The sequence below is a fragment of the Pelophylax lessonae genome (genome assembly GCF_965119305.1).
Source record: "Pelophylax lessonae genome assembly, chromosome: 3".
Lineage (NCBI taxonomy): Eukaryota > Metazoa > Chordata > Amphibia > Anura > Ranidae > Pelophylax > Pelophylax lessonae.
This window is the reverse complement of record NC_138770.1, coordinates 343894113-343907041: the sequence shown is the minus strand read 5'-3', so window position 1 is coordinate 343907041 and position 12929 is coordinate 343894113. Positions and strand designations below refer to the sequence as shown.

Sequence of the window (12929 nt, the reverse complement as noted above, 5' to 3'; positions counted from 1 at the left end):
AGACACGATAACGTTTGCGCCAACCAATCAAAATACATTCATTGCATTATTTGCAAATTGTATTTTTTTCAGAATACAATTTTGCCTAAAAGAATTGAAAAAATTGATTTTTAAATTTTTGTTTTTGGAAATGTTATATAGCAGAAAAGGAAAAATATTGTTTTTTTTTTCCAGAATTGTCGCTCTTTTTTTGTTTAAAGTGGAAAAAAAAAAAAATCGCACAGGTGATCAAATACCACCAAGAGAAAGCTCTATTGGTGGGAAAAAAAGAACATACATTTTATTTAGGTACAGTGTCCTACGATCGTGCAAGCGTCCGTTAAGGTAACGCAGTGCCGAATTGCAAGAAACGGCCTGGTCATTAAGCGGCAAATCCTTCCGGTCCACAAGTTATTATTATTATTATATAGGATTTATATATTTATATTTAATATATTTATATATAACAGTTTGCGCAGCGCTTTACAATAGGAGGGATGACAATACAGTTACAATACCATTCAATACAGGAGGAATTAGAGGACCCTGCTCGTTAGAGCTTACAATCTAGAAGGGAGAGTCAAGTGAAACAAAATGCAATAACTGTGGTGGATGGGCTGATGGGGATAATGGAAGTATAGTTGTTAGGTTCCAAGTGGTTAATAAAAAAAAAACCTCAAAGTTTTAATATCACTTTAAAGTGGACATAAACTATACAATCTGATTGTACAATCTCTGTACACTCTCCTTTAGATTTACCAACATTTTATAATAGTAGGACACACCTAATCTATCCAGTTGATCTTCTCCTATTTGGCAGGTCCTTGCACTAGATACCTGATGGTAGATCTAAAGGTGATTGTCCAATCAGATTGTTTGATGTGTAGTGACTTTTACAGCATTAAAAGGACATTTTATAATACAGTAGAACTGCCTGAAAAACATATTTAGAAAGCCACTTTGTGAAAAATCCCAATGTGTGTATAGGTAATCAGAATCCCCAATCAGCAGGGAATAAAGATGTCCAAGCTCTCGGGTAGAGATCTCCTAAAATCCTGAGTGTGCCCACCTTGACTGCAGAGTGCAGACCCCTTACTGAGCCCCCCTCCAGCAGCAGCAGCCCATCCACACACAGGCACAGTGTACACATGCAAATAGCTGGAGAGGTGGAGTCCTACGCTAAGCAGCCCTCCTCTGATTGGTAGGCGAGATACTCGAAAATTATACCCCCTATAAATAATTAGATTGCCTGTGAAAAAGACTAGTACCTAGGGATGCCAGGGATCTAATGACAACGAAAAAGGAATCATGAAGGGCACCAGGTAAGAGCAAGAACTGAACTTTTGTGGAGGAGGGAAATTCAACCAATGACACATGTCTGTGAATTGCACCTAGGACATGTTTAGGTGTCAGCACCTGCACTGGGAGCTAGAGGACAAACACTGTGGATGGGACACTTCTACAATTATCTGCCATGCATTCGATACATAGGGCACATCACTGTACACTTCTAAACTACTTTTGTTTCAACAGAAAAGTTCCACTTGCCTTGTACGTGATCAGCTTCCTAGGACCCCTGGTATCGGCTACCATAGAACATTATACAAGTAAGTCAATGAAGTGGCTTGTGAGTAAGTGGCTATACACTATACAATCTGATTGTACAATCTACTTAAAGCTCATCACACACCTTATATTCTAATTGTACATATTCCTTTACCATGTAGTGCAGGGGCCTGCCTATGTCACTACGGATTAATTAGACAGTTTAGGTAGGTCCTCATGTTACATCATTTTGGTAAATATATAGTTGAATACACTAAGATGATACAGATTGTATAGATTGTAACGTTTATGGTGAGCTTCACAGAGTGGTTCAATGAAAATCCACTGATATTATGTCAATTGTCAAAAAATCAGACCGTGGGTGCTCAACCTGTGGCTATTCAGCTGTTGCGGAACTATATGTCCCATCATGCCTCTGCTTGGATTTGTAGTTTAGCAACATCTGGAGGGCAAGTTATGTCAATTGTCAAAAAGTTAGACCGTCTGTGCTCAACCTGTGGCTTTTCAGCTGTTGCAGAACTACATATCCCATCATGCCTCTGCCTGAGATTTGTAGTTTAGCAACAGCTGGAGGGCATGTTATGTCAATTGTCAAAGAGTTAGACCGTGGGTGATCAACCTGTGGCTATTCAGCTGTTGCGGAACTACATATCCCATCATGCCTCTGCCTGAGATTTGTAGTTTAGCAACAGCTGGAGGGCCACAGGTTAAGCACCCGTGTTTTAGACCATAGCAAGACCAAAGAATTAGGAAGGATGACAAATAGGGTGAATAGGTAGAGTATGGATCTGTCTAATTTAATACAGATTGATTGGATAGATTAGGTAGGTGCTCATATTATATCATTTTGGTAAATTTATAGTCAAATGCACCAAGGTGATACAGATTGTATAGACTGTAACATTTATGGTGAGTTTCACAGAGTGGTTCAATATAAATCCACTGATGTTTGCTCAAATTTAGACCAGGGTGCTCAACCTGTGGCCATTCAGCTGTTGTGGAACTACATGTTCCACCATGCCTCGGGCTGGGCTTTGTAGTTCAGCAATAACTGGAGGGCCACAGGTTGAGCACCCATGATCTAGACCAGGGGTCTTCAAACTATGGCCCTCTTGTTGTTTAGGAACTACAATGCCCATCATGCCTAATCATATCTGTGAATGTCAGAGTTTTACAATGCTTCATAGGACGTGTAGTTCTTCAACAGCTTGAGGGCCGTAGTTTGAGGATCCCTGATCTAGACCATAGCAAGACCAAAGAATTAGGAAGGGTGACAAATAGGGTGAATAGGTAGATTATGGACACGTCTAATTGAATACAAATTGTTAGAATAGATTAGGTAGGTCCTCATGTTACATCATTTTGGTAAATTTATAGTCGAATGCACCAAGGTGATACAGATTGTATAGATTGTTACATTTATGGTGAGCTTGACAGCTTGGTTCAATAAAAATCCACTGATGTTCACTCAATTGTCAAAAATGTAGAACATGGGTGCTCAACCTGTTGTGGAACTACGAGTCCCATCATGCCTTTGCCTGGGATTTGTAGTTCAGCAACAGCTGGAGGGCCACAGGTTGAGCACCCATGATTTAGACCATAGCAAGGCCAAAGAATTAGGAAGGGTGACAAAAAAAGGAAACTAGGTAGTATATGGACCTGTCCTATTGAATACAGATTGATTGGATAGTAGACCATAGCAAAACCAAAGATTTAGGAAGGGGGACAAAAAAAGACAAATAGGTAGTGTATGGACCTGTCCTATTGAATACAGATTGATTGGATACTGTAGTATACATAGGTCCTTCACTTACATAGTTTTGGTAAATCTAAAGTTGATTGTGGAAAGATTGTATGGTCAGATTGTAATGTGTGCGGTGCTTTACCAAAACTATGCATGTATATGAGAACAAACCTGAACAATCCATGCAATTAATATCAAAGCAGCCAGCTCCTTGTATTACATAGTTGATGGTAGATCTAAAGGAGATTGTACAATCAGATTGTATAGTCAGCTATAAAAGAGCAGAGAACACACTGATCGGTCTGTGGCAGTACTAGTAGTACTTACGGATAACTGTGGATGGTAATATATGTAAATGTACATTGCCAGGTTACTCACTGCTCCGTATGCTGCCGTCTGGTAGAGGGTACTCTGTGCTTCGTCCACAGTCATCCTACAAGGTGGAGCTCTCTAGACTTGGCATGAATTGCCCTTTGATCCTATAAGGCTGGCAGGTAGCCAGATAGCTGTAATTGCACATACAGTACATGCTGCATTAGAAGTGAAAGGTGTTTTTGCAGGGGGAATGTTATTGAAAGGAAAGAACTGTACAGCCTGGGTCAGTGCTTAGAAAGAACTCTCTGTGCAGGGCTGGGTACTCTGTCCAGAGGCCACAACTCCAGCTCCCTCACTCACAAACCAGACTTCAGGAACTTTTTCCAAACTGCTTTTTGGGTCATATTGAGCCTGTTTGTAAAGAAAATGTTTATTTTTCCTGCTCAGAGCAGCTGCTTTCAGACAAGCAGACCACTGAGTGTTTAGATTAAGGTGGTCCCTTTATTTGATCTCCCCACTCTACTTCTTGTAAAGGTCAATAAACCACAGCCCGTGTGCAGGAAAGCCTCAAATCCTTGCAGACATTCCGCCCAATGAAGGGAAGACTACATTCTGGATGATGATGGCCCTCGCCCATAATAGCTGATGCCTGACACTCCTGCTGTAATGGATGTGGTTGCAATAGGATTACTATATAACTGCTGTGATTACTATGCCCCCTGGGAAAAAGACTGGATATACAGTGTGGCTTGTTTTTTAGTTGGCATGGCCCCTACTGTATGCAGCATATGGAAATAATTGAACCTCATTTCAGACTAATGGTAACGGCAAACATAAAACAATGGTCTCTTGTTGGCAGCCCATAAGAATAGCTAACATTACTTTCTATGTAAAGTAATATTTTTTAATTTAATTTACATTTGGGTACATCCAATTTGTTTTCATAACCTTACGTTTATGACAATCTGCAAAACTAAAATATAATATCTATATATATACTTTAAATCATGGGTGTCCAAACTTTTGGCTTCTCTGGGCCACATTGAGTGTAGAGAAATTTTCTCGGGCGGCATATAAAATATATACTATAGTTAAGGTATACAAGTAATAAAATGCCCCCGCGCCCTTCCTGTGCCGCCGCGCCCCCCGCACTAATTTAACACAACTAGAGGATGATCAAATGAAATGGAATCAGTATACAGAGGTTTACTTCTTCTGAGCGATAATAAAGGAACACTCTAACCACCATGACCTCTTCAGTGATTTGATGTGGTCATGGTGGTAGGAGTCAGAAGCACTGCACATGCTCCCCTCCCCCCCTCCCCTCTGAGGCAGCCTCTGCCTACCGTTAGTTGGAAGCTGCTGTGGCCATGCCCCCAACCTGGCTTCCTTCCTCCCTATCAAAAAAAAAATTGTCAGGGGGCAGTGGGCCGCATTGCCTGCGGTTCCGGGCCGCAGGTTGGACATGCCTGCTTTAAACCATTAAAGTGGCTGTAAACCGCTGTATTTTTATTTTTTTTGCCTTACCTGCAAGGCAAAGGCATAATGTGCTAGTATGCATCGCATACTAGCACATTATCTCAATCTTACCTGAAAATGAAGCATTCCAGCTATGCGATGTCATCGCTGGAGACGGCATCCATCTATACCCGGTCTTCCTTCCGGGTTTGCGGATTCCGACTCTATGACTGACCTAAACCGCGATGACGTCACTCCCGCGCATGAGCGCAGGAGCCACCAGTTACAGCACAATGCTCTGAAGAAACAGCATGGGCGGCCGGTCCTTCAGAGCGCATGTGCTAGTGCATAACTGACTGCTAGGACAGCAAGTATCTCCTAAACAGTGCATGTTTAGGAGATATTTACACTAACTATAGGTAAGCCCAATACAGGGGTGTCAAACTAAATTTCATTGCGGGCCGCATCAGCAACATGGTTGCCCTCAAAGGGCCGGTTGTACCTGTAAGGTTATATAAATGTATCTACTCTTTATAATATTAAATAATTGCCTCTGAAATTAATTATTACTAGTTTTAGTAATAACTAATAATTAAGCTGTGAAGGCCATGTGCAGACCAGCACAGAGCCTATTCACACTCATATAGCAGATGATAGGAGTCTGAAAAGGAGGGTTGCACAACACTGATATCATCCACAAGAAGTCCCCCACCCTCCTTTACATCACAGTGCAGATCCCTTGTGCTGCTGCAGGGTAGAAGCTTGGAGAGGAACTGGAATCAGAAAGTGCAGGGTCTGGAGGAGTACCAGAGGAGGGATGGAGTCTGCTGAATTTTGAGACCAGAGAAAGCAGAGACAAGGAAGTGCTGAGGCCGCACAGAGAAGTGTAGAATCTGTAGGAGGAGTTCTGTCCTTCTCTCTGCTGTCAACTGCAGAGACAAGATGGGGGTGGAGATGAGGGGGTTCCATAGCTGCAGAAGAGATCTGAAGGCCACATGAAATAACCTGGAGGGATGAATGCGGCCCGTGGGCCTTGTGTTGGACACACGTGCCTTAAAGTGTATATAAACTCTAACAATAAATTCCTCCTATTTCCCCACTTTTGGTCTGGTAAATATGCAATTGATTATATTTATTTGACAAAAATAACAAGTTGATCGATTAATTAACTTGGTACATTCAGCATGCCTATTATCAATCATTTTAAGCATGTATGGTTGGCCTAACTTCCTGTACTGTCTGCCTCTGTACTGTTATCATTCATCATTGTTCCCTGTTATCTCCAGTTGCTACAAAACATCTTCCCCTGGTATAGGAAGAAAGAGAGGTGTTTTGTAGTCCTAGCTTACTTCCTGTCCTAAGGTGACTACGCTGATCAGTGCATTTGTCAGCCTAGAACAAGAAGTGTGTTAATGGCAGGCTTACCAGGTTAAAATAAGAGTGAAAACGAATGCAGCCACCACATCTGAGGACTGTAAGATGAAAAACTATTGATTTTTGTTCTTGGGTTTAGATTTTGCGTTAAAACTTGCTTCTGACGTGAATCAATGTCTTGTTTCAGGATTCCCTTTCAATCTAAAATTCAACAACATACAGCACAAATGCCCACCCCTTAATGGTGGACAGGATGACCTTCCAGGTAAGTGATGAGTAAGCAGTTTCTTACATTTCTTACATCTTTAGACCAGGAGAATGTATTTTGGATAGACAGTTCCATAGCTTATTCACTAAATGAATTGTGACATTTCCATTCCTGCATTCTGTAAGCCATAATAAAGGCTGCTTAATGATTGCCCAATTTTCAACCCCCATGACGATTTTGCTTCAAAGCAAAGATAAATGGGCATCAAAGGCTCTGCAGATGCAAGTCATTAATAGTTGTTTATCTGTTACACCATAAACATGAGTTTACCATTTCCTCTTCTAGGCTTTGATCTGATCTCCAAGTTCCAAATTGACAAAGCCGCCTCTGTCGGGGCTATTCAGTCAGTGGTGGGTACTTCTCCCTATCAAGTAGCCTATCAGCTGGGGCCCAATGTTGACTTCAGAATTTTGACAAGGTATGTTTTTTTCATTATTATTATTAATATTATTATTATACAAGATTAATATAGCGATAACAGTTTATGCATCGCTTTACAACTTGAGGGTAGACAGTACAACTACAATACACTTTTAAACAGTAGGAATCAGAGGGCCCTGCTCCCCAGAGCTTATAATCTAAGATGAATGGAATATTTCTTATTGTATAGCTTTAGAACTGGTAAAAGACATGTCAGAGTAACATTTAAAGTGGGAAACAAGTATAAAATCACAATTCCCTGGAGAGTTTTTTTTTTTTACTTATAATTAATTTTTATTGAATTTCCATGCAACTAAAAGAAATAACAAATACTGTACATCTATTTTAAATATACAACAGTCAGATATAGCAATATAAGGATTGCATAATGTTCCTCGATCATTTTAATAGTCAATACAATTAAGAATGGACAAATGTTACATACAGTACCTAACAAAAAAGGTGAATCCCTGTTTACCCCAATGGGTACTAGCTGTAAACAGGCATTAGGTAACGCTATAACAATAATGAATACAAAGAAGAAAGGGACTTTGAAACCCCATGCCACTCACTGGAAGAATATTGGTTTATGATTCAGCCCTGGAGAGTATTTTATTAACTGGGTGGCAAGGTTGATTATGTACATCCAATTAATGCTGTGGTTTTGGTGTTAGCATCCTGCTTTCTAATCAGGCCGATTTAGTTATTTAAAGCTAATTTTGCTCATTTAAAGATAAATGAAAGCATGGTTGGCTTACAAAACAAAACATACAAGGCAGCAATGTATTCCATCTGCACAAGCAAACATTCATGAGTTAATTGTATTTCATTTATAGTGAACGAGCGCTCTCTAGTGACAAGTTTGATCAGCTACAGGCACGTGCAGTCGCTGTTCACATATGGTAGTGCTGAAAGATCTTGCTAGATGTTCGCCATCTGTACAGGGTTCCTAGGCTTCTGCTGCTGTTACTGTTGTAGAAGTTACAGCTTTATTTAAACCAACCATTTACAAAAATAATACATATAATGCAGTCTACCCAATTGAGATATTCAAACAAGATGCCTTGTGCACATTTCCAGATTTCAATTCGTAGTTTTATTGTAAGTGAAAGTAAAAGGTAAGATGCTGCCTGGGCTAATATAGGTTTTATTCACATCAAACTATTTTAATTTGTGGAAAGATATGCTGTAGATATTAGCTAGTATTGTTTTCTTTCCTTCTGATTTAAAGGAGATCTCTATCAAAAATGTTAACGTTAGTACATTTTATGTAGTGCAGTAATTCCAATTTACTACTACAAAGATACCCTGGTACAGGTTACACTGTCCTGCAATACCTCTTTCTATGGCTGACTACACTACTTCTGCTCAAAGGTGATTAGCCAAACACATCTGCTATGGATTTTTTTTTAACAGAGCCCCACAAAAAATAAAAATAAAATGTGGGAGGCAGTATTGGGGGCCCCTTATATTTAAAAGGGCTTCCAGGCTATGATAAGCACCCTAACTTCAGATCTCCATAACCACTGGACAAGGTTGTGGGGAAGAGGCCCTTGTCCTTACCAACATTTGTCCCCCCTGACTAGGTACCCTTTCCATGCTGAGGCCATGTGACCTGGTATAGTTCAGAAAGGAAGGGGGCACATACTTACCTCCTCTGTCCTGGCCTACCAGGCTTTGTGTTTGGTAAAGGGTCTGCCATGGATTTAGGGGGTACTCCACTCTTTTTTTTTTTAACTATTTTTTGTGTGAGATTTCCCCTTAAAATCTATCCATACCTGGTGTAGAGCTTGAGGGGTACCCAGTACAGTTTTTTTTGTTTTTTGCATGGGGTCCCTCTTGACATCCCATTTTCTATCCCTTTCACATTGCTTTGAGCTGAACTTTTTTTCATCTCTCTAGATCACACTCTGTACATTTTTTTTATGGAAAGTTGAGTAGTGGGCCACAAACACTGGTACCACACCCTAACGTATTATCCATAAGAAATAGATTGCCTGTAGTTGACTGTGTTTTAAAGTTATTTTAAAGTTATATAGGGCACACACAATTCATATACACATACGTTGTATAATCTGAACACAGAAAAATTGATTCAGGATTTGTCAATTTGTGTGTATGTGGCACAGGCATTACATCCAGTCAAAAACACTTTAGCTCATCTAAGGGCTTGTTTACAGGTGCATTGGCATCAAATGCCAGCCTTGAATTCAAGCACAACAGTGCTCAAATACATGCATTTGGATTCAAATCACACTTGGTTTGCATTATAATCAAACACAACTGAATACTCTGCATCCAGAAAAATGCCATGCAAAGCAGGTCAATGCAGCCTCGGTAACACACACTTCACCACTATAGTAAATGGGAATTTACTGACCTGCATTTGGTGTGTGTTTGAATTTGACATCAAATGATTTAAAACAATGCCCATGTGCACATACCCTAATGGAGTCTTATGTATTCACTGTGTTATATTCTCTCCAATGACTAACTAGTATAGTGTCCAACATTGTATTCTATAGGCACATCTATAGTAGTGGACTACCAGAGGAATATTCCTTTATGTTTACTTTCCGGATGAAAGAAAATTCAAAGAACAAATATTGGACTATCTGGCAAATTGTGGACTCAGAAGGGAAGCAGCAAGCTTCTATTAATTTCAATGGCCCTAAAAAGGCTCTTGAGTTCTCATACAAAGGAACAGATGGAAGATTGAACACAGTCACTTTCAACCAGCTTCCCTTTTTGTTTGACACCAAGTTTCACAAAGTTCTTTTCAGCGTGGAGAAGTCTAAACTCACTCTTTACATTGACTGTATCAAAGTGGAATCATTCCAGCTGGTTCCCAGAGGAAAAATTAGTGTAGATGGCTATACTATATTGGGAAAACTGAAGAGTAACCATGAAGTATCTGTGCCGGTAAGTGTCAAAGATGTTCTGTTTATTTTCTATTGTCATTTCATTGTCATTTTCTATAAAAGACAGTGAGGTTGATTTGTTAAAAGATTAGAGGATGTGCACCTAGCAAAGTGAATTTTAGTGAATAAGGTGAAGCTGGGTTCACTTTCTTTTCCCAATCATGTGCGAGAGAAATGAAAAAGAAAAAAAGATTTTCCTAACACATGATTGGGTACTCAAAGTGTCACCTTTTTCTATTATACTGAATACACTTTGAAAAGTGAACATTCCCCTTGCTAAGTGAACAGACTCTACTCCTTTAGGAAACCAATCCCACCCTACTATATCTGTTTATCATTGTCATTCATTTAGCTTTTATCGATTATGCGCCCTTCCAAAATGATGCGTTTTTTCTGTGTTATTACCTAGCAAGAAAAATACAAGAAAAATATATCCCTTTAAATCCTACAGGATTCTTCACATCACTGCGTTATGTATGCAGTGCATTTTGAAAAGTCCTGAATGCTGCATCTTTGGTGCAGTTTTGAAAGCCGCAGCAAAAACCCAGCTCTACATTGAAATGAATGATAATCACGGTAACATTGCGGAAAAATCGCTGTAAGGCGCACCGCATTTTGCATTTTTGGTACGTTTTTGAGTCACATGTCCATTTTTCACAGGTGTTGGCAACCCAAAAACGCACCAGAAACACACAGGAAATGCATCTGAAACACAGCAAAAGCATATGCATTGTTACCACTATTTTGCTACAGAGCAGTGTGAAAGGGGCCTAAAGCTGAAATCTATGTATGATTTTTATGGAATAGTTACATTGGTCCAAGTTGAACCTTATGCAAGGATGTATATCTCATATCTGAGTGCATATCTTATACCTGTGGAAGCAGTAAATCACATTAGTTAGGGGTTGATTTACTAAAACTGGAGTGCAAATTCTGGTGCAGCTGTGTTTGGTAGCCAATCAGCTGCTAATGTCAGCTTACTCAATTAACATTTGACAAAAAAAGCTGGAAGCTTATTGGTTTCTATGCACAGCTGCATGAGATTTTCGGATTCTCCAGTAAATCCACCTCTTAGTGTTACTACAGTGAAAGTCGCACTCCTGCAGATTCTGTGACTGTCCTTCTGCATAGTAACCACAGGGGGGCGCTCGCTCAGCACCAGCATATGCATTTTTACCACTATTTTGCTACAGAGCAGTGTGAAAGGGGCCTAAAGCTGAAATCTAGGTATGCTTTTTATGGAATAGTTACATTGGTCCAAGTTGAACCTTATGTAAGTATAGGTTCAACTTGTATTTTTTAAATGAATACAAGCATTCTCTGGTTGGACTAGGTGGAGTTGAGGACATCCCTGCCCAGCCTCTCCACCTCATACGATTAGAGGACTCTTTGTATTCACTGGAAAAAATAAAAGGTATTCTGTGAGTGGCAACAGTGCTAATTAAGCACCCCCCCCTATGGTTACTTCGTAGGAGGCAGCCACTCGGCACAGGACACAGAAGATCGCTGCTATTACTGTAGTATAGGTGACTACTGCAGTGATTGTCAGCTTTCACAGCGATTCCTAAGATATGAGATATGTATATTTACATACATGAGATAAGTGTATTTACATACATGAGATAAGTATTTTTACATACATGAGATAAGTGGATTTACATACATGAGATAAGTATTTTTACATACATGAGATAAGTGGATTTACATACATGAGATAAGTATTTTTACATACATGAAATAAGTGTATTTACATACATGAGATAAGTGTATTTACATACATGAGATAAGTGAATTTACATACATGAGTCAAGTGTATTTACATACATGAGATAAGTATTTTTACATACATGAGATAAGAATTTTTACATACTTGAGATAAGTGTATTTACATACATGAGATACGTATTTTTACATATATGAGATAAGTGGATTTACATACATGAGATAAGTATTTTTACATACAGGAAATACGTGTATTTACATACATGAGATAAGTATTTTTACATACATGAGATAAGTGGATTTACATACATGAGATAAGTATTTTTACATATATGAGATAAGTGGATTTACATACATGAGATAAGTATTTTTACATACATGAAATAAGTGTATTTACATACATGAGATAAGTGTATTTACATACATGAGATAAGTGAATTTACATACATGAGTCAAGTGTATTTACATACATGAGATAAGTATTTTTACATACATGAGATACGTGTATTTACATACTGTACATGAGATAAGTGTATTTACATACATGAGATAAGTATTTTTACATACATGAGATAAGTGTATTTACATACATGAGATAAGTACTTTTACATACATGAGATAAGTGTATTTACATACATGAGATAAGTATTTTTACATACATGAGATAAGTATTTTTACATACATGAGATACGTGTATTTACATACTGTACATGAGATAAGTGTATTTACATACATGAGATACATATTTTTACATACATGAGATATGTATGACTACATGCGTACATTGGTCCAAGATGGAACTATCTACTACAAATCATACGTAGACTTTAGCTTTAAAAGGTATTATTTCATTATTTTTTCTGGCAACCAATTTTAACATATTATTGAATTTCCTTACACCCAATGCCAGTGATATATGCTTAGAGCTCAGGGATACACATTTGCTGCTACTTTTTTTTTTTAAATAAATTATTTGTTTGCTATGTTCACTTGTTAAAACAGAATATTATATTTTTACTTTTCATTTACTTTCAGTTTCTGGTAAAAATTAAAAACGTAATGTTTGCCACAAATATCCTATTCTGGTATTTTAGGCCACAGTTCAACTGATCTCTAACTGGTAATAAATAGAAAGATATAGGTAACATAATCACTCCTAGCT

General features: G+C 38.7%; 1 protein-coding gene across 1 annotated transcript in view; it reads left to right on the top strand.

Moving 5' to 3' along the window:
* The window catches only part of LOC309550524 (collagen alpha-1(IX) chain-like), a gene marked incomplete at both ends in the record, with an annotated part of 81121 nt that overhangs the window by 26445 nt on the left and 41747 nt on the right, over positions 1 to 12929 (top strand). Inside the window, 3 exons of the mRNA XM_082250883.1 lie at positions 6624 to 6701; positions 6990 to 7122; positions 9650 to 10046. Of these exons, the coding sequence (XP_082107009.1) occupies positions 6624 to 6701; positions 6990 to 7122; positions 9650 to 10046 (608 nt within the window). The remainder of the gene's footprint in view (positions 1 to 6623; positions 6702 to 6989; positions 7123 to 9649; positions 10047 to 12929) is intronic.